Raw genomic sequence first — 26,144 nt, 5'->3', positions numbered from 1 at the left:
ATGATGGAACGAAGAGTTATATATCCAGGTCACACTAAATTAGGTGGGACTGGAATTTAAGGAGTGAGAAAGATAGATGAAGTGAGTGGACAAAGCTATGATAGATTGAGTTCAGCGTGGGCAATGGAGAGGTCATCTACTTTAGGTCTAATAACTTTCTAAGTGGTGAGAAACTAAGAAGGAAGGGAAAGGTTATTTGGGTGTCCAAGGACGCCAATCATTCTACACGCTATCCCAGAGGGTTATTCCCCACCCACCCCATTCCCCTCTCTCTATGCACATCTACTCATCCGAGTGCCTCAGCTGAAAGGATACATTGTCCAGGAGAGTTCTTGATCTCCTCTCCAGGGGGCGATGTTGTTTTCATCAACTCCGCATTTGGGAACTGCGTCAGGAGCATCTGTTCAAAATCTTCCCTCCGTTCATACTCCTTCCCCCGGTGAATGAAGACCCTATTCTGAAAGGACAACGACAGCAGAATGGTGTGTGGTTAGCTGGGATGTAGCGACAAGAACAATTAGCACTATTAATGTAATAAAACATTCAAAACCAAGGAACGTGTCTTGCATATTGCCCCTGTGACACCCTCCTGAGATTCAGTTGACAAGGCACAAGGGAGGCATTAAACTCTTCTGAGAAAGTGACACAGGATTAATCCGCAGGGTCAGAAATATTATTGGTGTTGGTTTTTATCCTCCACGTGCGCGAATAGATCCAAACCCAATTACTATCCTTGTTACATGGAATAACATAGAAACAAAATGACAGGACATTCAGCCCAAACACTCTATGCTGGTGCTTAAGCTCCACTCGAGCCCCCCTCTCACTAATTACCCCTTCCAGTCCACATACCTGTTCTGACCATCTCCTACACTAATGCGCCAAGCCACTCTTTCAATGCATTATCAGCCTCAGTGGTTTCATGTGGCAGTGAGCTCCACATGCTCATCACATTCTGTGTCAAGAAAAAGTTCAACGCTTCACTTAGGCCAGTATTTTTCAGATGGTGGTGTCTCCCCCCCTTCCCGCCACCCGATGGGCCAGTAGGGAACACATCCCCACTGACACTGGCTGCCCCACAGCCATTTAGCGTTCCACGGAGTGTTACTTGGCTGGAGACGGGACTTCCAGCCTCAGTTAGGAGGAAATCCCACCTCAGACAGCCACCCGCCAATCTGATTGTGGGCCTTTGAAAGGAGGCCGTTGATGGAAGGCATCACCCGGCACCCCTCCCAGCCTCCTGCCAAACACTGAGCAGGTTCACTTTCTGGGCTTCTCCCACCATTCGTGAAAATTAAGGCTAGGTGGGAAACAGCTCTTGTGTGGTCATGAACTTCCCACTTTAATGGTGTCAATTGGGGCAAGGGCAGGTGGGCCAGCCTAGGTCTCGCCTGTCCCACCATAAAATTGCAGAGGCGGTGGGGGGGGGTGGTCGGTGGGAATTTTACCAGCCCCTCCACCTGCTGGCTGGAGACGGTAAAGTTCTACCCTTAATCTCCCAGAAGGGAAAAAAAAACAGTCCGGACCTGTACTCTTACTTCCCAGTTTCACTGGTGTTCCATTTTAAGGTACGCAAGACCAGGTCGGGCCAGTATTCTTATTTCTCAGTTTTTACTGTTTCTTCCTTCTGGGCTGTTAGTGGATGTCACTTTTCTATTGCCTTAATTGTTCTGGACATACACAGGTAGAAATTACTTCTCTGTTACCATCACATCCAATCCAATCATAATATTGAAAAGAGAAAGGCTTGCACTTATGAAGCACTTTTCAGGCCCACTAGACATCCCAAAGCACTTTACAGCCAACTTTTGAATTGTAGCCACTGTTGTGATGTAAGCAATGTGGCAGCCATTTTGCACAGTCACAGTAATGTGGAAGGACCAGATCATCTATTTTTGTGGCATTTACTGAGGCATAAATATTGACCAGGAAAGCATGGATAACTCTACTGCTCTCCTTCAAAATAGTGCCATGGGATCTTTCACATCCACTCCTTGGCTTACTGTCTCATCTGAAAAGTGCATCCCTCACAGTGCAGCACTCCATCAACACGAGGCACCATAGAGGGAGAGCAAAGGTGTCGGGGAGACAAGCTTCATTGGCCTGAGGTCAGTTCTTGTTATTGACTTTTCTGGGGTTCTCACGAACTTGCTGGTGAGTCCCTTTCGGCTTCCTGTCCTTAAATATCATTTGATTCCTTAAGTATTACACATGCATGTATCACCCTTTTCATTTGCCCATCAGCTTATTAGGAGAGAAAAGAAAATCACAGATCAAATTCTTTCTCCTTTCGAGCTCCTGAATCAACTCTCGGGGATTAATGCCTGGGTTTTTGTACATTCAGGGGACCGACACTATCAGAAAAATATCATTACTCAAAGATAGTGCTTGAAAAATCCATTAACAACCTGATGTTTCATTTGAATTTAAATATACCTCTTCATTTTTCTTATTTCTAAGAGGACCTGAGATGTTTGGTTCGCGACAGTTTCAATCCATCTCCGAAGCTCATTTATATGCAGACTGATCAGCTACTGCAGCTTTTGCCTTCCATTATTGTTTCCCCTTTACAATCTGTTTCTCGTTTCCTCATTCTCCCACCCACCGTCCCCACCACCAACACAAATTTTCTCACATCTCTCCTTAAGACACTGAGACCAAACACTAAAGATTCAGGGCCCCCCACCCACCCCATATCCCCATCTGCTTCCTCATTCAAATCAGAACCATAGAACAGTACAGCACAGAAGGAGGCCATTCGGCCCATCAAGTCGGCGTCAGCTCTTTTTAAGAGAGATCTGGTTAGTCCCACTCCTCTGTTCATTCCCCGTATACTTGCAATATTTTTTGACTTCAAGAATTTACCCAATTCCCCTTCGAAGGCTACGATTGTATCCACCATTCACCCAAGCAGGTCATGTCTGGCTAATTTGGTGGAGCTTTTTGAGGAGGTAACAAGGAGGATCAGTGAGGGTAACGCGTTTGATGTAGTCTACATGGATTTTAGCAAGGCCTTGGACAAGGACCCACATTTTTTTTTATTGATCCACGGGCCGTGGGCTTCGGTGGCTGGGCCAACATTTCTTGCCCACCCCTAGATGCCCTTGAGAAGGTGGTGTTGAGCTGCCATATTAAACTACTGCAGTCCATGTGGTGTAGGTACACCCACAGTGCTGTTAGAAAGGGAGTTCCAGGGTTTTGACCCAGCAACAGTGAAGGAACGGCGATATATTCCCAAGTCAGGATGGTGTGTGACTAGAGGGGAACTTCCAGGTGGTGGAGTTCCTATGTATCTGCTGCCCTTGTCTTTCTAGAGTAGTAGTTGTGGGTTTGGAAGGTGTTGTCTAAGAAGCCTTGATGAGTTTCTGCAGTGCATCTTGTAGATGGTACACACTGCTGCTACTGTGCAGTGGTGGAGGGAGTGAATATTTGTGGATGTGGTGCCAATCAAGCGGCTATTTTGTCCTGGATGGTGTCAAGCTTCTTGAGTGTTGTGGGAGCTTCACTCATCCAGGCAAGTGGAGAGTATTCCATCACACTGCTGACTTGTGTCTTGTAGATAGTGAACAGGCTTTGGGGGAGTCAGGAGGTGAGTTACTCATCACAGGATTCCTAGCCTCTGACCTGCTCTTGTAGCCATAGTATTTATATGGCTAGTCCAGTTCTGTTTCTGGTTGATGGTAACCCCCAGGATGTTGATATTGGGGGATTCAGTTATGGTAACGCTATTGAATGTCAAAGGGCGATGGTTAGATTATCTCTTGTTGGAGATGGTCATTGTCTGGTACTTATGTGGTACGAATGTTACTTGCCACTTGTCAGCCCAAGCCTGGATATTGTCCAGGTCTTGTTGCATTTGGACATGGACTGTTCCAATATCTGAGGAATCGCGAATGGTGCTGAACATTGTGCAATCATCAGCGAACATGCCCACTGCTGACCTTATGATGGAAGGAAGGCCATTGATGAAGCAGCTGAAGATGGTTGGGCTGAGGACACTACCCTGAAGAACTCCTGCTGTGATGTCCTGGAGCTGAGATGACTGACCTCCAACAACCGCAATCATCTTCCTTTGTGCTAGGTATGACTCCATCTCTTCATTGGGCCATTGCCTTGGTAATGGTGAAGGGGTGTATATTCCAGGCCAGGAGGTTACAAGTTGTGCCTGAGTGCAATTCTGCTGCTGCCGATGGCCCACAGCGCCTCGTGCTAGATCTGTTCGGAATCTATCCCATTTAGCATGGTGGTAGTGCCACACAACACAATGGGCGGTATTCTTAATGTGAAGATGGGAGTTTGTCTCCACAAGTACCGTGCGATGGTCACTCCCACTGATACTGTCATGGACAGATGCATCTACCGCAGGCAGGTTGGTGAGGATGAGGTCAAGGATGTTTTTCCCTCTTGTTGGTTCCCTCACTACCTGCCTCAGATCCAGTCTAGCAGCTATGTCCTTTAGGACTCGGCCATCATGGTCTGCAGTGGTGCTACCAAGCCACTCTTGCTAATGGACATTAAAGTCTCCCACCAAGAGTACATTTTGTGCTCTTGTCACCCTCAGTGTTTCCTCTAAATGGTGTTCAACATGGAGGAACACTGATTCATCAGCTGAGGGGGTGCAGTACATGGTAATCAGCAGGAAGTTTCCTTGTTTGACCTGATGCCACAAGACCTCAGAGGGTCCACCGTCAATATTGAGGACTCCCAGGGCTTGCTGACTGTAAAACATTGTGCTGCCACTTCTGTCTTTACAGGGATGGTGATGGTGACTTAGGGACATTATCTGTAAGGTATGATTCCCTGATGTTAGTAAGGAGGATTTTGCAGGGCTGTTCCTGATGCCTAGGCCCTCCATCTGGCTCCATTCCTTTTAGGCTTTGTAGCAGTTTAACACAACTGAGTGGCTTTCTAGGCCAACCACGTTGCTGTGGGTCTGGAGTCACATGTAGGCCAGACCAGGTAAGGACGGCAGATTTCCTTCCCTAAAGTGCACCAGTGAACCAGATGGGTTTCACAACAATTGACAATGGTTTCATGGTCATCATTAGACTTTTAATTCCAGATATTTATTGAATTCAAATTCCACCATCTGCCGTGGAGGGATAAATAGCCCAGTGACAATGCCACTATGCCACCACCTCTGCTGTGGTGGGATTTGAGTTCATGTCTTGACAGCATTAGCCCAGGCCTCTGAATTACTGGTCTAGTAGCCTTACCACTATGCTACTGTCCACATCCACCTGCCTCAGAACTCCTCCAATTGATAGGACAACTTAAATGGAACTTCTTGATGCTGTAAGAGACCGAAACTTATGGCTGGATTTTCGCCATCAAGGCAGGAAGCTCGAGTTGGACCATTTCCTGACTTGTCAGGCCCATCTCCTTTCAAAGGTCCTTCACCCATCATATTTTCATTCCAGGGTGGTGGGGGCAGGATGGAATCGAGCCCTCTGTTTCCAGAGGCAGTTCGGAGACGGCCAAGAAGGTGGGCAAGTGCAAGGTGGGCTGGTTAGAAGACCCACCTTAGTTCTCTGGGATTTCATCCCAGTTGTATTAAAAGCTATTGGCCCTCTAGCCACCACCCCTCACACCCCCTCACCCATTCCCCATGCTACTTCCATGTCCTCATTCCACTTTCATGGCCCCCTGCATCCTCCATGCCCACTCACCCAGTATGCTCTATAGAACCAAAGAGCCATAAAATAACAATGGGAAGCCTTGAAATGCACATAGAAAACACCTATTTGGAAATCTAATTTGAAAAACATTGATGCTATCACAACTCTATATAAATATCAAGCAGACAAAGCCATTATGGTATCAATAACAAGCTTTACCTCACTTCACACCTCTTAATCTTGTCCAAATAATCATAGAAACATTGAAGGAAAGAGTTCAAGCAAAGGATAACTTATTATAACCTTGTGAAACTGTCAATCAACCAAAGCAAATACTCCACTTCTACTGTGCAAACAAACTCATGCTGAGTTAATCAATTAGTGAGTCTTGAAGCTCAGCCAGGCATTCACAATAAGGCCAGCTAAGAAACAGATGGCTGGTCATTTGTTTCTGTTGATGGCATTTACAGATGTTTTAATGTTTATTTGAACAAGGTTAGGAGGTATAATGTGAGGTAAAACCTCTGCTATTGAAACTATAATGTGGGCAATAGATGTGCTCCTTGTTAGTGATACCCAAACCCAGGCTCTGTCTGATAGATACTCTTCTAAAGTTATAAGAGCAGCAGTTTTTTTTCAAAGTTGATTTCTGAATGGGTATTTATTTAAGTGATTTCAAGACTTATTATACAGCTCACTGGTTCTATAGTGTATACTGGGTGAGTGGGCATGGAGGATGCAGGGGGTGCATGGAAGGGGCATTGGGGCATGGATGGCATGGAAGGGGCATGGGAAGCATGCAAGGCATTGGTGCAGGGTAGGAACTTGTAAACATACCTTACAAAAGGTTCCCAAATCTGCATTAGAGTCCTCTGAGGAGCATTGAACCACATGTTCTTGAGGCGCTGGATCAACTCCATGAAAATTGCAGGGAGTCATGAGATGCCAACCCTGCAATGGAGCTGGCCAAGTCGGGAATGCAGGGTGCGAGCTGTCTATCTACACCCTTATCCAGCACTGTTGAAAATTGCCAGCGCTGGGAATGGGGGTGGGAATGTCGGAAATGGGTCCCACTGCTATTTTTACAGGCCTATGGAGTTGGCTTGACTTGCGAACATCCACTCCCTCGTTTAATGGAATAAAATGCAGCTGTGAAGCTATTGGATTATTTGAAATACCCAACTGCTAATGCCAGTTAGGGAAGGGAATCTGCTGTCCTGCCAGGGCTGGCCTACATGTGATTCCAGTCCCTCACCAACGTGCGTCACTCCTGACTTTCTTCTGAAGAGATCCAGCTCGCCTCTTAATTATATAACATCATACCAAGTCAGGGTGGGCAATGAATTCTGTACTTGCCAGTGATACCCAAGCCCAGACAATGCAGAAAGGGGAAAGGGATGATCTATTTAAACAAGAGTGGATTCGTTACGTTAAATGCTCATTTCCTGTTGATACAGATTCTTACGCTTTATACGTCCCTGACAATTATGGGTATAGGATTACTGAAGCATAGAAGTCTACAACATAGAAGGAGGCTATTTGATGATCCATTGTGTTTGTACCAGCGCTTTACAGCAGGAATCCAAAACTATTACACTGGCCAGTTCACTCCGCTGTATCTTTCTCTGCCGGGAATGTTTTCCCTAAAAAGACGCGATAGTCTGTACATCAGCTATTCCCTGTCTCAAAGCATTCCAAGCTTCAGCAATCTTTGTTTAAAGCAATTTATTTTAACGTCCTTCTTCATGGCCCTAGTTAAATAGATAACTCCTCATTGCCGGCTCCCGAATTAGGAGAAATAATCTTTCCCTGGTTCAATCTCCCAAGACGCTTTACAATTTGAAAACTTTATTCCTTGCCTGCTCCAATGCAGATAGTCAATTATGAGGACTTATGTGCCCTCGTTACTGTAATATCCCAATCCTCGCATCATCCTGGTCAATCTACATCTTTTGCTTTTCATCATCACCATGCCTTTTCTGTTAGCTGTGGCTCTAGCCTCTGACTCACAAAGTTGTGGATTCAAATCACACTTAAGGACCGGAATTTTTAAGCCCGCTGGCGTCGAGTGTCATGGCAGGTGGTGGTGGTGGTGGGGGGGGGGGGGGGGGGGGTGGTTTCGAGGGGTACAATATGGCGAGAAGGCCAAAATCGGTTTCATGCCGACATGAAACTAGTTTGCGATCGTCCGTCAATGGTGGGGCTGCATCTTCCGCCGCTGCAGGTCGGGAACCTAATTTCAATACCTTAGCATCTCATTATAAGCCCTGCTCGCTGGAATCATCCCCCCCCATGTTGGATCATCCAGGCACGTTGGTGTGATTGCGCACCGACGTGTTTCACAACTGTACGTGAGTGATGTGCGCCTGGCGAGCTGCACTTCGCTCGAGACTTTGATGTTTGTTTGTTTAAACCGACTCTGCCTACCGGAGCAGCCATAAAGCGGGGGTGACTTTTCAACGGCTGCAGGGCTGGGGCTTGCTTGGGAACGGGGAGAAGTGGCCTCAGGCAAGGCTGCAGGGCGAGGGCTGTACTAGGGAAGGGGGGCATCCCAGGGTGTGCGAGGGGCACATGTTGATCTGTGCAAGTGGCCTCGAGATGGTGCGGGCTGAGGAGGCAGTCCCCAGAGGAGATGAGGTCAGATGGGGATGTGAGGGTGTGTGTGAGAGAGTGAGTGGTGTTGTCCCATGAGCTGGCAGTGAGTGAGATGCCAGTGAATGTGCGATGGCCTTGTGAGTGTGAGAGTTTAGAGTGATGAGCTGGTTGCCTTACCTTGGCGGCACAGATGGGAACATTCATCCTCTTTCTGCACTGGATGGCCAACCTTTTGTGTACAACATTGGCGCTGACCACCCCTGCCTCCGCCTCCCAAGCCAGAGTGGTGAGACTGATGGATCTCCTGCAGCCAGAGCGGGGGTAGAGGGCATCGGGGCGGGCCTCCACGCTGTCCTGAAGGCAGCCCAGGGATGTGTCATTGAATAGGGGGAGCTGCACTCTTCTTGGCTTTTGGGGCCATATCTTCACCGGAGCAGTCCTGGGCTGGAAGCATTGAGAAGTGCGCGTGCGGCTGCTGTTTAAGTATGGTGCCCTGTGAGAGGAAACGGCAAGGTGACGTCATGGTGGGAGAATGGGAGGTCACCCGCCAGCGAGACGGCATGTTTCCCCCGGTTGTAAAATGAATGAGGCGGGAATGGGACAATACGGCGCAAAACCCGCCATTGTGGCTGGCCGGGTAAAACAACTTTTATTCCGCCCAAAGACTTTAGCACAAAATAAGGGCTGATCCTATTGGAGGTGAAGTCTTTCATCTGACATTAAACCGAGCCTGCTCTCTCAGGTGGGTGTAAAAGGTCCTGTGGCACCATTCGAAGAAAAGCACGGGAGTTACCCCGGTGTCCTGGCTAATATTTACCCCGAATCAACATTACAAAAAATAGATGATCTGGACATTGTCATCTTGTTGTTTGTCGGAGTTTGCTGCATGCAGATTGGCTGCTGAGTTTCCTAAATTTCAACAGTGATGACACTTCAAATGTATTTCATGAGCAGGTCTGGTCGTTGTGAAAGGTGCTATAGGAATGTAAGCTTTCCTCGTTTTATGTAATAGGCCGCCCAAAAGCAATCAGCATATTATCTGTGGCCTAATCAATTATTTGTATTAATGCACCATCTTCTTCAATCTTTTACCCTATGTTGCTATTTATTAAATGCAAAACACTATTGGATTTCTTACTGGCTTAATGTGCTTGAATTCTCACTTGCAGTGAATTTGATATTTGGGCCCTCAGATCTTTCTGTTCATCCTCATCTTTCAATGTCTTCCCATCACGTGAATCCTTCCATTCCTTGTCAAAATATGTCACTTTACATTTATCCATAATAAAGTGCATCTGACACCCCTCTGTCCATTCTTCTAACTTGCTTGTGTTGCTCTGAAGTCTTTCTTTTTCCCCCTCATTGCCAAATACCTGCCTTTGCTGCCATCAGCAGATTTCAGGACTGTGTTCCCTTGTACCCAAGTGGTAGTGTGTTAAAGCTCACTCAGGGAGGCTGGGTTGCTGTGGCAACATGCATGTTGTAGTCTGGAGTGACAGAGAGTGATGGTGGAGGCTCCAATCTTCTTTCCATCACATGGCTGACCAGGAATCTCCCCTCCTCTTCCTGCCTGCCATACATTGGAAGGATAATCCAGGTTGATAATCAAAATTTGGCTGCGTTGTGAATGCACCTTCCTTAGCCATCAAGTTCTGTCTTAAACTCAGTGATTATGGCTCAAAGGCAGGGACACTACCCACTGTACCACAAGACCTCTATGTATCCAAGCATCATTTACCTAAAATACACCTCAAATAAAAATGGACCTAGCACTGATCCCCTCTGCACATCATGTCTAATCTGACTCCAATCGCAGGAATACCCATCTACCCGAATTGTGTTTCCTCTCCATCAACCAATGTTCAATCCATCCTGCTAGATTTCCTCTTACACCATACACCCTCATCTCTCCCTTTATCTACCCAACTGGTCACTTGAAAATAATTTTACAAATTTATCAAACACTTGCTTTTAACAAGTGTCTTAGCTCTTGAGTTTTAAAGTGACCTGTGAGGGATGTGGGACCATCTATCTGTGCTGCTTGTTTTTAGCTGACCTGTGAGAGAGTCTTAGTGCTTCCATTTCTTTACCACCAAGCTAATATATACTTTGTCACAGTGAAGCACCAGTATGCAGTGTAATTAGAAATAAAATGCTATAAGTCACGACCATACATCATCAGTAACATTATTATTAGTTCCCAAGGCCATTAAGGGAATCAATGCTAATTGGTTTATATGATGATACATAACTGTTCTGATATTGGTCTCCTAATATAAGGTTTTTTTTTAATTAGTTTATGAGATGTGGGCATCACTGGCTCTGCAGCATTTATTGCCCATGCCTTATTGCCTTTAAGAAGGTGGTGGTGAGCTGCCTTCTTGAACCACTGCAATCTCTGTGGTGTAGGTACACCCTCAGTGCTGTTAGGATCGGTATTCCAGGATTTTGACCCAGCGACAGTGAAGGGACGGCGATATATTTCCAAGTCAGGATGGTGAGTGACTTGGAGGGGAACTTCCAGTTGGTGGTGTTCCCATGTACCTGCTGCCCTTGTACTTCTAGAAGGTAGTGGTCATGGTTTTGGAAGGTGCTGTCTAAGGAGCCTTGGTGAGTTTCTGCAGTGCATCTTGTAGTTAGTACACACCAATGCCACTGTGCGTCAGTGGTGGAGGGAGTGGGTGGGGTGCCAATCAAGCAAGTTGCTTTGTCCTGGATGGTGCCAAGCTTCTTGAATGTTGTGGGAGCTGCACTCATCCAGGCAAGGAAGAGTATTCCATCACACTCCTGACTTGTGCCTTGTAGATGGTGGACAGGCTTTGGGGAGTCAGGAGGTGAGCTAATTGTCACACGATTCCTAGCCTCTGACCTGCCCTTGTAGCCACACTATTTATATGGCTAGTCCAGTTCAGTTTCTGGATGTTGATAGTGGGGGATTCAGTGACGTTAATGCCATCGAATGTCAAGGGGGCGATGGTTAGTTTCTCTCTTGTTGGAGATGATCATTGCCTGGCACTTGTGTGGCACGAATGTTACTTTCCACTTGTCAGCCCTATCAATGTTGCTCTTTCAGTCTTCTTTGTGCTCCCCTGTACACCTGAGCCAAACATGGTGCCAGGAACATGGCTCTGTCTGCACACTCTGGATGAACCATTCACTTTCATCAGCATTCAGAACTGGTTGGAGAGTGAGACGCATTTAGGGGACTCCTGCCTATTTCTTAGTGACTGTCTGGTGGTCACCCATTCCCTCTCTCCCTGCACACTTTTAAGCTGCGCAGTGACCACATCTATAAACATGCTATCCACAAAGCTCTCAACCACACAAATGCACTGCACTAGCGCCAGCTGCTACTCAGGCTCCAAAACCCAAACCCAGGCTGTTGCAACTGACTGCACTTCCTGCACATATGGCTATCTAGGACACAGGGCATGTCTTGGAGTTCCTGCATGGAACAGGATGTGTACTTCAGGGGTCAGAGCTGGCCTCCCATTCCTCTATCTATTGGGTATTAACACTTACTACTTAAGAAATAAAGACTCACCAGCTACTCACTTCCCTTCTTCTGTTGTCACTTATACAAACGCAGATCAATTGAAATGCTTTCAAAAAAAAATATTATTGAAAAAATAATGAAATGTTTAACTTCCCAGCTCCTCAGACTAACTCCTTAATTTTGGATAAAGAAAAACAAAACTACAATATTCCCCAGCCAATCAACTCACTACCTTCCTGTGATTCACAGTTTGATGTTTTTTCTGTTTCTCTCATTTCAGTGATCCTGACCTATTTCAGACTTTTCCTGACCTGCTTCACATGGTGATTCTGATCTCCTTCATGCCCCTCCCGGTCTGCTTCACAGTGACACTGACCTGCTTCACAATCCTCCTGGTCTGCTTCACAGTGATCCTGACCAACTTCAGAATTTTCCTGACCTGCTTCATTTAGTGATTCTGATCTCCTTCATGCTCCTCCTGGCCTGCTTCACAGTGATCCCGGTCTACTTAACACTCCTCCCAGTCTGCTTCACAGTCAGCCTGACCTGCTTCACAATCCTCCCGGTCTGCTTCACAGTGATCCTGATCTACTTCAGACTTTTCCTGACCTGCTTCGCATAGTGATTATGATCTCCTTCACGCTCTTCCCGGTCTGCTTCACAGTGATACTGACCTGCTTCACAATCCTCCCAGTCTGCTTCACAGTGATCCTGACCTACTTCAGATTTTTCCTGATCTGATTCACATAATGATTCTGATCTCCTTCATGCTCCTCCCAGTCTGCTTCACAGTGATCCTGACCCGTTTCAAACAATTCCTGGTCTGCTTCACAGTGATCCTGACCTGCTTCAAACTCCTCCCAGTCTGCTTCAAAGTCATCCTGACCTACTTCAGACTCTTGCTGGTCTGCTTTACACTCCTCCCAATCTGCTTCACAGTGATCCTACCCTGCTTCACAGCGATCCTACCCTGCTTCACACTCCTCCCGCTCTGCTTCACAGTGATCCTGGTCTACTTCACAGTGATCCTACCCTGCTTCACACTCCTCCCAATCTGCTTCACAGTGATCCCGGTCTGCTTCACAGTGATCCTACCCTGCTTCACACTCCCCCCGGTCTGCTTCACAGTGATCCTGGTCTGCTTCACAGTGATCCTAACATGCTTCACACTCTTTATGGTCGGCTCAAAGAGGTCCTAACCTGCTTCACACTCTTCCCGGTCTGCTTTACAATGATCTTGACCTGCTCCACACATTTTCTGGTCTCAGGTGAGCTGAGAAGATGAGGAGGTGGGCCATGTGACAGATGTGGAAATAGCTGGTCTTAGTGACAATGCAGATATGTGGTCAGGAACCAATTGCAGGGTCAAATATAACACAGGGGCTGTGGACAGTCTGGTTAAGTCTCATATGGTTCTTAGGGAGAGGGATGAAATTGGTAGCTAAGGAATGGAGTTTTGTGTGGGGACTGAAGACAATGGCTTTGGTCTTCCAATATTTAATTGGAAGAAATTTATGCTCATCCTGTACTGGATATCAGACAAGCAGTCTAGTAATTTAGAGACAGCGGAGGAGTCGAGAGAGGTGGTGGTGAGGTAGAGCTGGGTGTCATCAATGTACTTGTGAATATATTTTTCGGATAAGATTGCCGAGAGGCAGTATTGTAGTTCAAAAAGGAAGGGAGGTAAGGATAGATCTATGGGGGACACTAGAGGTAACGGTGTGGGAGAGGGAAGAGAAGCCATTGCATATTTGATTGTGAAATGCATTGAGACACTTTCTACATTAAAATATAAGCTGATGCTGCTCAACTGGATTCATTCATTGACCCAGGGGTTGTCTCTTGAGATCCTGTGCGGGTGCGGCGATTATTCATAGCTTTCCCTGCTGCTTAAGCTTTCCCTGATTTTTGTTCAGGCCCGTTCTTTATGCAAATTTACAATGTGCACAGGAATTCCTTAATACCTGGTGTAATTATTATCCTTCGTGTTTCTTAATTACGTACATGGCTTTCGTAGCATGAATTGATGTTGCTTTTACATACCTTAAGGGGAGAAATGGGACACAGGGGAAAACATCTGTCTTTCTATTAGAACACTTCACATTTTCATTCTACCACCAACAATTTTGCAATATTGAAGATGGAGCCTCATGAGGAGGACACTTCTAGAAGGCAATTTCATAATCGGATGCCCTTAAAAGGGAAATTTTATCATCTTAACCTTGTTAAAGGATAAGTGTTTCCTTCATGACTGTTTAACAACACCAGCTTATATTAATATAGCACGTTTAATATCAGAGGGTCAGTTGGTTGCAGTCTTGCTTATGAGTCAGAGGTTCTGAATTCAAGCTGCCCTCCCGAGAGTTAGGGCAGAATTTTGCCCTTGGCGGGGGTGCTCGGCAGGGGCGGGTGTGGGCAGGCGAGCGGGCTCTAGCGTGAAGGAGCACTTCGATCTCTCTGAGGCATGGAGCAGACTCAGGGAGATGAAGCGCTGCTTAAAAAAAAAATGAAGAGAATAAAAATGTCACATGTCCACTCACGTGACTCTGTCACATGAGCAGGGATATGCTTTTAATTCAAGTGCGAATTTTTAATTTCGTTTTCATTTGCTTTAGGAAACCTCATCCCGCCTGTGGATGGGGATTCCGAAAAAATGCAAAGGTTGCTTGGCCTTTTCGCCTGTCCGCCAACCGTCAGGTTGGATGGGTAGCGTAAATTTGAAATCAATAACCTTCTTAATGGCCTTCGTAGGCCTTTTAATTGTCAGTGGGCGCGCTGCCGACTCTGGCGCGTGCCTGCTGAACGAAATATCGCGGGATTACGTGATGACATCAGGACGCTCACCCAACGTCATCGCCCGTCATTTTACGCTCGGCCGGGTTGGGAGCGCGCCCGCCGAGCTCAATATTCTGCCCTTAAGCACAAAACCTAGGCCCCTTCTGCCTTCTCAAATGGACATAGAGGATCCCAAGGCATGGTTTTAAAGAAATGCAGGGAAATCCTCCCCAGTGTCCTGGCCAATACTTATCCCTCGACCAACATCAGTGAAAAAGGCAGATCATTGTCATCTGGCTGTCTGTGGGAGCTTGCTTTGGGCAATTAGGTTGCTGCATTTCCTACATTACAACATTGGTTGCACTTCAAAAAGTACTTCATTGGCTGTAAAGTGCTTTGGGTCATCTTGAGGTCATGAAAGGCACTCTATAAATGCAAGTCTTTTTCTCTTTGATGTACAAGATTCCCCAAGGCACTTTAAGAGAAATAGTAATTGAGCAGGAGCTGAACCATGGGACAAGAGAAGTGACTGAAGCTTAAGTGAAAATATATATTTTAAGATGGTTGTAAAGTCAGACAGAGGAGTAAAAAAGTTGAGGGGTTTAGGGAAAGGATAGAGCCAGGGTTGTCAACCCTCCTGGGTTGGCCTGGAGTCTCCAAGAATTGAAGAACAATCTCCAGGACACTGCTGTGTGCCACCCTGGAGAAAAATCATTGGGCATTAAAACAAAAGAATATTTCTCTTTACCAAATATAAAAATATTGTCAATGGAGAAAAACAGGGCTGTTTGGCTGACAGTCAAGCATCGTCTGATTGGGTAATGAGTCTTTTTGCTTACCAACTGGCGGCAGAAGGCAGTGCGTCAGAACAATGGATGTGTTGGCTGACTAATGGCTGGAGCATGGGGGCAAGTCGTGTGATGAAACCTCCAGCAGTACATTTAATCACAGCTGGCAACTCTAGACAGGGCTGAGGTGACTGAAGGTTCTACTATTAATTGTGGATTGAAGATGTGGGTAGGGAGGGTGAGGGGTTGCAGGTGGGAGTCTACACAGGAAGCCAGAATTAGTGGACCAAATGCTACGGGAAGTCTTGTTGAGGTTGCATGGGTGGGCAGCCCTGAGGCCATGGAGTGATTTGAGGATGAGGTTTATGGAGATTGGACAAAAGAAAACCAGCGTGAAAAACTTTAAAGTAATCAATCTTGGAGGTGAAAAAATTGTCAGAGGGGATTTCGGGGCAGAGGGGAGGAGGTAGGGAAGAGGTGTGCAATGATGCAGTTACATGGACACAGTCTTGGTGGTAGAAAGGATGGTGGGGTTGGCATTTAGCTCAGGGTTGAACATATTGCTGGGGATGCATGTGGTTTTGCTCGGTCTGAGGGTATGTCCAAGGAGAAGATTTTAAAATTCCCATCCTTGTTTTCAAGTACCTCCATGGCTGCACCCCTCCCTATCTCTGTAATTTCCTGCAGCTTCACAACCCTCTAAGATATCTGTACTCTGCTAATTCTGACCTATTGTGCATCCCCCATTTTAATCACGACACCATTGATGGCCGTGCCTTCAGTTGTCAAGACCCTAGGTTCTGGAATTCCCTCCTTAAATATCTCCAACTCTCAACCCCTCTTTAAATCTACCTCTTCAACCAAGTATTTGTCCTCATATCTTCTTATATGTTTTGGAGTCAAATTATGTTGATAATATTCCTGTGAAGCGTTTGAGGATGTGTTACCACCCTACGGTCACAACATAAATGCAAGCTGTTATTGAGTTTATTCTGGTTGCTGAAAGCAATGGCTCCAGTCTTAGGCAGTGAGCTTTATGATTTCAAACTGTTGAGACTTGCCTAGACTGACCTTCCCAGTGCAATAATGAGTGCGACATTGTAGGAGGTGTCATTTCTTGAATGAAATGTTAAACAGAGGCTCGTTCAATAGTGATTTATAATGAACTATATCCAATTCCTGTAGGTTACTAAGGAATTGAAACGTTTCAAGCGTTCCAAGTGAAACCCAAAGGTAATTGAGGGCAGCAAACTAACATTATAATTAGTCATCACTGACAATCATGCCTGACAAATTTACTAGAATTCTTTGAGGAGTTAACAAGCAAGATAGATGAAGGGGAACCAGTAGATGTAATATATTTGGATTTCCAAAAGGCGTTCGAGGTACTGCACATAAGGCTAAGATAAGAATCCATGGTGTTGGGGGTAGTATATTAGCATGGATAGAGGACTGGCTAACTAATAGAAGGCAGACAATTGGGATAATAGGGAGCATTTTCAGGATGGCAACCTGTAACTAGTGGAGTGCTACAGGGATCAGTGCTGGAGCCACAATTATTTACCATATATATTAATGACTTAGATGAGGGAAATGAATGTACTATCACCAAGTTTGCAGATGACACAAAAATAGATGGGAATGCAAGTGGTGAGGGTGACACAAAGAGTCTACAGAGGGGTATAGACAGGTTCAGTGAATGGGAAAAAACTTGGCAGATGGAATATAATGTGGGAAAATGTGAGGTTATGCACTTGGCAGGAAGAATAGAGGAGCTGAATATTATTCAAATGGAGAAAGAATGCAGAAAGCTGCAGCACAGAGGGATTTGGGAGTCCTCGTGCATGAATCCCAAAAAGCTAGCCTACAAATTCAACAGGTAATAGGGAAGGCAAATGGAATGTTGGCCTTTATTTCAAAGGGAATGGAGTATAAGAATAGGGAAGCCTTGCGAAAACTGTACAAGGCATGAGTTAGACCACACCCAGAATACTGTGAACAGCTTTGGTCCCTTTATCTAAGGAAAAGTGTACTGGCATTGGAGGCAGTCCAGAGAAAGTTCAGTAGATTGATCCCGGGTATGGAGGGATTTTCTTATGAGGAGAGGTTGAGTAGGTTGGGCCTGTACTCATTAGAGTTTAGAAGAATGAGAGACAACATATAAGATTCTTAGGGGGCTTGACAGGGTAGATGTTGAAAGGTTGTTTCCCCTTGTGGTAGCGCCTAGGACCAGAGGGTATAATGTCAGAGTAAGGGGTTTCCCATTTAAGACAGAGATTAGGAGGAACCCCTTCTCTCAGGGGATAGATAACCTGTGGAATTCTTTACTGCACGGGGCTGTAGAGGCTGGGTTATTAAGTATACTCAAGGCTGAGATAGACAGAATTTTAATTAGTAACGGAATCAAAGGTTGTGGGGAAAAGGCAGGAAAGTGGAATTGAGGATTATCAAATCAGCCATGACCTCATTGAATGGCAGAGCAGACTCGATGGGCTGAATGAATAATGTCTTATGGTCTTATGGTTTTACCCCTTGTTTTTCACAGCTATTATTCAGAACCCATCGCAGCCAACACCCTGTGTTACTGACTGTACCTCTACTGATATTAATCAAGCTCCCTGTCATGCTCACTCATTAACCCCTCTCCTCCCCAGCACCCTGTGTTACTGACTGTATCTATACTGATGTTAATCGAGCTCCTCACACTGTCACTCAGTTACCCCTCTCCCCAGCACACTGTGTTACTGACTGTATCTCTACTGATGTTAATCCAGCCCCCTCATCCAGCACCCCATGTTACTGAATGTATCTCCACTGATGTTAATCCAGCTCCCTCATCCTATCACTTAGTAACCCCTCTTCCCTCAGCAACCCGTGTTACTGACTGTATCTTTACTGATGTTAATTTAGCTCCCTCACACTGTCACTCAGTAACCTTTCTCATCCAGCAGCCTGTGTTACTGACTGTATCTCTACTGATGTTAATCCAGCTCCCTCACACTGCCGCTCAGTAACCCCTCTACCCCGCCAGCACCCTATGTGACTGACTGTATCTTCACTGATGATAAACTTGCTCCTTCACACTGACAGGCTAAGTAGTACTGAATTGATACCACTCAATACTTATTTCTTTCAGAATCCAGAGAGAGAAACTTTAATCCAATTATGGTTCTCCTGATTTAAATTGTCTGGATCTCTTTAACCACATTTCCTTCTTTCTCCAAATCTCACTGGTATAAACACTATACTGATGTTTCCAGCCCTCAAAATTACTGCATGGTTGCAAACGAATTAAATTGGTTATGGAAAATCAAAATGAATCCCAAAAGCCGAATATTTAAAAAGCTTCACAAATTCAAATCAACCTGTCTCATTACAACAAGCACATCATTAAATAGGTCCCTTTCACTATTTTAATAAATTAAGCACTTACAAATAACGGTGCAATTCTTTCATTATTATCTTTCTATCGAATAAATATTTGCCAGGCTCTCTAGTTCGAATAATGAGTGTCAAGGGATACTGGGTTAATGTGGATAAAATGGAGTAGAGGTGCCTGATCCAACTGAGCTGCTTTGAAGGACTACTACTGTTCCTACATACCCATGCAATGAGTTCAGATGGCAAGACAAGGTGCCTGGTATCCTCCCTGAACAAAATGCGTAGCATCAAATATAATGGTGCTACGATTGTGAGGTTTTTAAGATTGTTATGTTTTGGGACTGTGTCTTCAAATTAGGGTAAAAAGAACAGGATCATGTGACCTATCCTGAAATCTACCTGAAAGGCCTGGCTGTTATGGCTGTTAAAGGGAGGCCCAGGTTGTTTTGCTGGAAAGACGGTGTAAGGTGTTCACACTTGGAGACGATAGCAGCAGCATCTGTGTTCGCAGTGGTTAGGCTACTGGTCTTCAAAGTCCCAGGAAGGTGTTGAGAATATCGGGCTGAAAATGGTTATACTTTTAACTAAAAACAAAAAGCTAAAAGCTACTGCGGATGCTGGAAATCCAAAACAAAAACAGAATTACCTGGAAAAACTCAGCAGGTCTGGCAGCATCGGTGGAGAAGAAATCAGTTAACGTTTCGGGTCTTCATGACCCTTGAAGGGTCATAAAGACCCGAAACGTTAACTGATTTCTTCTCCACCGATGCTGCCAGACCTGCTGAGTTTTTCCAGGTAATTCTGTTTTTGTTATACTTTGAACTGTCCATTTACTTCCAAGATAGAATAGAGTTGGGAGCTAAAAAAAAATATAGCTAATTATCATTTCTACCTAGCTGCAATGTGATTCACGTTGCCATGGAGATGGGCTTTGAGAGCCGAAGGGTGCATAGGAGGCCATGACAAGATTTTCTAAAAGAGATCGCTGCATTTCACAGACAGCTCAGCCGACAGAGATGCAAGAGAGAGAGAGAGAGAGAGAGCAGATAGAGGCAGTCAGGCTCTGGTTCCCCACGTAGGAATGCAGGTGAGAGCTCGTGCTCAGATTGAAAGGTCCAAATTTGGTAGGGTTTAAAATGAGACTGGAAGATTCGCTTAGCTTGAGCTAGAGGAGGAATCTCCAAGAAAAACCCTCACCGTGAAAAAAAGTTCTGGGGCTAAAAGCTCCTAGACTGGGGCAGGAAAGGAACAGAAGTAAATCCTCAGGAGCTAAGAATCACTTTGGACTGGTTCCAAGAGAACCGGATGTCTACTTAAAGGACAGAACGAAGTATAACCAAAGCATGAGATTTTTGGTAGTGGCCAAAGTTGAAGGAGAAAGTTATGTTTTGTAATTTAAAGTGTAGGTTGCCTAGGAAATAATGTTTAGTCAATGTTGCTTTTTGTTTGCTTGTTACAGTGAAGGTCTTAAAACATGAAATTCTGCCATATCATCCTTTCAGCTATTCACTGAAGTTTGAATTTCTTTATTAAAGCTTAACAATCTTGACGGAAATGGTAACAATAGGAAGCATTGCTCGAATGTCTGATGAGCGCTTGCCAAATAAGCTCTTCCATGGTGGGCTAATTAAAGGGAAAAATTCACATGGAGGCCACAAAAGGTGCTTCAAGGGCATCCTGAAGGTCTCACTGAAGTCATGGGAGAGCCTGGCAAAGGATCGCTGTGTATGGCGCATCTCATCAGCAAATAGAACAGAGTGGCATTGATCAATAGACCAATGAGCTTCGCAAGTCCAAAGGCACAAGCACCTCTTCCGGACCAGCATACATGTGTGTCCAACATGCAGCCGATCTTTTCCTACTCAGGTTGGACTAGTTAGCCATCTTCAAAAAACATTATGGTCACCTTTGAGTATGAGGACGAACACCACTGCTACTACTTAAGTAATGCGGATGTTTTATGCTGATATATAGAGAATGGACAGTTAGAAGGGAGATTTATAATAGCTTTCAAAAGAGGAGTGGAAAATATTTGGAAAAGGTGCATTTAAGATGGTATTAGGATATGAGCAGGGTGTAAGGTTGAAGGGGTTACTTTTCACTGCAATAGTACCAAGGCAAACTGTTCTGCTGCCACGTTTCTCAACATCATAGCCGGGACTACACTTAAAAGTGTTTCACTGAGTCCACATTGTGCCATCTTGAGATGGTGAAAGGTGCTATATAAATGCAAATTCTTTCTTTCTATCCTTGAAGAGCTTAGAGTCAGTTGGCTGTGCACAAAAATCCACTTGCCAATGACAAGGAGGCAAGACATGTGTGATTTTCTATGAGAGAGGACATAGTCTGAGGAGTTTTGGATTAGCAGAAATTTGTGAACTGAAGGGGCAGGAGACCCAGAGAGGAAACCATAAATTACGAACATATAACACTGATGACAGGAAAAGACCAGCTGATCCATCACACCTGCCTCACACCATGGTGGCCATGTCTAAAAGCAACTTTCCCCCCCTTAACCCATCTCCCCTCAACCCACACTCTCTCCTTGCCTGCCAATAGAAAACATACCCAGGTTCAATAGGCAAAAAATACTCTGGACAGTTATGTCGCCGACCTTTCAGGTAACCCAGCTGCATATGGGTTCCAATTCAGAGCTACTCACTCAGGGGTCCTTGGGATGATTGGTGTGGGAATTGAAGGAGAACAATGATACAGTCCAGGGGTGCATTTCTGAGACTGGCTCATTGTACAGCATAAAGGGAAAAGCTGACAGAGCATTTAATGAATGCCTTGGCATTTTTTTCCTCTTCAGTCTTTCATGGTGTGGATCTCGCTAGCAAAGCTAGCATTTGTTGACCATCCCTAATTGCCCTTGAACTGAATGCCTTGATAGGTCAGTTAGGAGTCAGCCACTTTGCTGTGGGTCCAGAGTCACATGTAGGCCAGACCAGGTAAGGTCGGCAGATTTCCTTCTCTAAAGGGCTATAGTGAACCAGATGGGTTTTCACAACAATCAATAATAGATTCATGGTCACCATCACTGAAACTAGCTTTATATTCAAGATTTATTAACTGCCATGATGGGAATGGAACCCATGTCCCCACAGTATTAGCCTGGGCCTCTGGATTACTCATCAGGTGACATTACCATTATGCCACCATCTTCCCCAGGAGCTAACCGTGTGTTTCAAAATGGTCCTCAGCACCACCAGCTCTCACTTTGATATACCGGGATTCATAAAGAAACTGCACTTGTGGAAATAATGTAAACTGTGCCCAATGGCTCACCAATCTGCTTACATTTCCTAAATGAAAGCTGATATGCACTCTCAGTGGATTGTATTTTGAAACACACACTGGTTACAAACAACTACCAATTGAAGCAATCTTCCTTTATTAGTCCTGTAAGGGAGTCCAAACAGAGTCTGTTATCGTCTCTTGATTAACCTGATGTTTGCTTTTAACATCCACTGTGTTTGGACGCCAATTGGCTTTGATAGGCTGGATAGGTTGTGAATTAAGTTCAAGGCTGGGCTCATGTTACATGTTCTCAGGGCACAGTGGTTGAGGGAACGTGAGTAGACAGGTTGCTGGGTCAGCTTCGATTTCATGGTGAGAGGAGACAGATACCCTTGACAGCTGTTAGAAGAATAATGTGTGTGTGTTTTTGTTCATTGGTGGATTTTCAGCATCGCTGACAAAGCTAGCATTTGTTGCCTATCCTCAATTGCCCTTATGAAGGTGGTGAGAGCTGTTTTCTTGAACTGCTGCTGTCTATGCGATGTATTGTGTGAGATCTGTATGCATGTGGTGTATGTGTTTGGTGTGTGTGTGTGTATCTTATCTATGTGTGGTTTGAATGTTTGCATGTCTATTTATGCATGATTTATATCTGTGTGATGTATGTGCGTATGATCTGTGTGTATATCTGTGTTTGTGTGTGATATGTGTGTGTGTGTGAACTGTATATGATGTGTGTGTGTTTATGGTCTGTATACCTGATGTGTGTGTGATTTTTGTGTGCGTGTAATTTGTGCGTGAGCATGTGTAATCCATGTGTTTGTGGCCTGTGTGTGAGAGAAAGATGAATGTATTACTGAAGAAAGAGACATTCTGGGGGACAATAGCTCTCTGGTATATTCACCACAGCAATGCCCTGACCAATCACAGTCGATTTGCCAACCAATCAGTGCCCTTTTTCTCATGCAGTATAAATTGTTGTTCCCTTTGAAATTTGGTATTTTTGCGTCTGTCCTAATAAGTACAAGAGAAAAAGCTTCAACAGCATGTCCATTTTGTCAGCAATACTTAAGTTCTATACCACCAAGACATAAATATGTGTGTGATATGAGTATGTTTACATTTGTGTGTGAAAGATGAATAAGTGTGTGTGTGTGTGTGTGTGTGTGTGTGAGATCCATGTGTGTGGGTGCGTGTTTATATGTGGGTCTGTGCCCGCATGTGTGTATATGTGTGAATGGGATTTGTGTGTGTATATATGTGTGTGTATATATATATGTGTATGTAGAGAGGGATTTGTGTATTTGTGTGTGTGTGTGTGTGTCTGATCGGTGTGTATGAGTGACCTCTGTGTGTGTGTGAGCTGTGAGTGATCAGGGTGTGTGTGTGTGTGTGATCTGCTCATGTGTTTTTCAAGCTGCCTTTGTGTCTATTCAAAGTTGAATTGAACATCGTGGGGATGTACCAGGAAGCTTTGTGACCCAAGTGTTGGCTCAGTATCTGACACTTGTCTCAGATTAGGAGGCTCTGAACAAATAATCTAGGTTAACACTTCATTTTTTTGGTTGCTATGGTAGATTTGAAAATGTTACGGTAGAAAATGTTAGAGTTTATTATAAGGGATGTAATAGCAGAGCATTTAGAAATGCATAATATAATCAAGCAGAGTCAGCATGGCTTCATGAAGGGGAAATCATGCCTGACAAATTTATTAGAATTCTTTGAGGAGGTAACAAGCAGGATAGATAAAGGGGAACCAGTAGCTGTAATATATTTGGATTTCCAAAAGGCGTTCGATAAGGTACCACACATAAGGCTATTTAATAAGATAAGAGCCATGGTGTTGGGTGTATTATAATAGCATGGATAGATCACTGGATAACTGATAGAAGACAAGAGAGTTGGGATAACATAGGCATTTTCAGGATGGCAACCTGTAACGAGTGGAGTGCCACAGGGATCAGTGCTGGGGCCTCAATTATTTACAATACATATTAAGGACTTGAATGAGGGAAGTGAATGCACTATCACGAAGTTTGCAGATGACATAAAAATAGGTGGGAAGGCAAGTGATGAGGATGATACAAAGGGTGAAATTTTACAGCCGCGGGATGTTACGTTCCTGCCAAAGCCAATGAGGTTTAGAATATCTTGCCGCATTTTACGGCCCCGCCCCCGCCGATACATGGCCGTAAAATTCTGCCCAAAGAGTCTGTAGAGGGATATAGACTGGTTAAGTGAGTGGCCAAAAACTTGGCAAATGGAATATAATGTGGGAAAATGCGAGGTTATGCACTTTGGCAGGAAGAATAGAGGAGCTGAATCTTATTTACATGGAGAAAGCTGCATCACAGAGGGATTTGGGAGTCCTCGTGCATGAACCTCAAAAAGCTAACATACAAGTTCAGCAGGTAATGGGGAAGGCAATCGGAAACAAAAACAGAAAATGCTGGAAAAAACTCAGCAGGCCTAGCAGCATCTGTGGAGAGAAAAACAGAGTTAACGTTTCGAGTCCGTATGACTTTTCTTCAGAGCTGAAGAAGAGTCATATGGACTCAAAATGTTAACTCTGTTTTTCTCTCCACAGATGCTGCTAAGCCTGCTGAGTTTTTTCCAGCATTTTCTGTTTTTGTTTCAAATTTCCAGTATCTGCAGTATTTTGCTTTTATCATAGGGAAGGCAATGTTGGCCTTTATTTCAAAGGGAATGGAGTATAAAAATAGGGAAGTCTTGCTAAAACTGTATAAGGCACTAGTTAGACTACACCTAGAAAACTAAAGCTAGAAGCTTTGGTCCCCTTATCTAAGGAAAGATATACTGGCATTGGAGGCAGTCCAGAGAAGGTTCACTAGGTTGATCCCGGGTATGGAGGGATTTTCTTATGAGGAGAGATTGTGTAGGTTGGGCCTGTACTCATTGGAGTTTAGAAGAATGAGAGGCGACCTTATTGAAACATAAAATTCTTAGGGAGCTTGACAGGGTAGATGCTGAGAGGTTGTTTCCCCTTGTGGGAGAGTCGAGGACCAGAGGGCATAATCTCAGAGTAAGGGGTTGCCCATTTAAAACAGAGATGAGGAGGAATTTCTTCTCTCAGAGAGTAGTCAACCTGTGGAATTCTTTACCGCAGAGGGCTGTAGAGGCTGGGTCATTAAGTATACTCAAGCCTGAGATAGACAGGTTCTTAATCAGTAAGGGAATGAAGGGTTATGGGGAAAAGGCAGGAAAGTGGAGTTGAGGATTATCAGATCAGCCATGATCTCATTGAATGGTGGGGCAGACTTGATGGGGCAAATGGCCTACTTCTGCTCCTACGTCTTATGGTCTTATGGCCTTATATGTGACTATTGTACTGGACTGGCAACCTGTACATTAGTGAGTTTAAATTGCATCATAAGAAGTTATGGTTTTGGATTTGGATGCTATAAATTTGGAAATTTATGAGGGGGCTGCTAAGAAAATGGAACATCCAAAAGGTGGTAGACTGGCATTAAAACGTTACCAGTTCAACAATGTTCCTCAGGGACAGGGACTTGCTGTCCTTACCTGGTCCAGCTTACAAGTTGTGAAATCAGGAAAGCTGCCATTGTTCTCCTTAGAGCAGAAAATAGAGAGATTTTAATGAGGTGGCTCGAAATGATCTTTGAGTTTAACGACTGCTGTGCAAAGGGTTTAAACTAATTTAGCAGCAGGATGAAGCATAAGATAGGAGATACAAGTTGCACGGAGGACTGGGAGAGACAAACAGCGTTAGAATAAAGATTAGTTCAGAAATAGGAATAATCAGGCTGTGGCAGGGGTGGGTGGTGGGGGGAGGGGCATGGTGATGGTGGCGTGGGTAGGATCATGAGGCAGTCTAAGATGGGTTTGCAGTGTATAAATGTGCAGGTAAATTAGGTGGTCACCTGCATGCTCAAGTAGTCACTTTATGATATAATGGCAAAACAGAGATCTGGCTCAAACAACACTGAATATAATGCATTCAAGAAAGATAGGGAAGGGGAACAAAGGGGAAAGTGGCAATATTGATCAAAGACACTGTTAAAGCATGAGAAAGAGTTGTTGGGCTTGAGGGATCAAAGGCAAAATCTTTTTGCTTGGAATTAAAGAACATTACACAGAATCAGACAGTGCAGAAGAGGCCCTTCGGCCCATCGAGCCTGCAGCGACTCGTGAGAAACACCTGACCTACCTACCTAATCCCATTTACCAGCACTTGGCCCATAGCCTTGAATGTTATGATGTGCCAAGTGC

The 26,144-nt window shown here is 44.8% G+C and overlaps 1 protein-coding gene across 1 annotated transcript in view; it reads right to left on the bottom strand.

The window, feature by feature from the left end:
- The window catches only part of LOC144688041 (dedicator of cytokinesis protein 2-like), a 1,154,257-nt gene that overhangs the window by 42,771 nt on the left and 1,085,342 nt on the right, over positions 1–26,144 (bottom strand). The window contains exon 41 of the mRNA XM_078554696.1: positions 316–457. Coding sequence (XP_078410822.1) covers positions 316–457 — 142 coding nt within the window. The remainder of the gene's footprint in view (positions 1–315; positions 458–26,144) is intronic.

Source organism: Cetorhinus maximus, chromosome 1 (assembly GCF_964194155.1).
Source record: "Cetorhinus maximus chromosome 1, sCetMax3.hap1.1, whole genome shotgun sequence".
NCBI classification, from domain to species: domain Eukaryota; kingdom Metazoa; phylum Chordata; class Chondrichthyes; order Lamniformes; family Cetorhinidae; genus Cetorhinus; species Cetorhinus maximus.
This window is presented reverse-complemented; position numbering and strand designations above follow the sequence as displayed.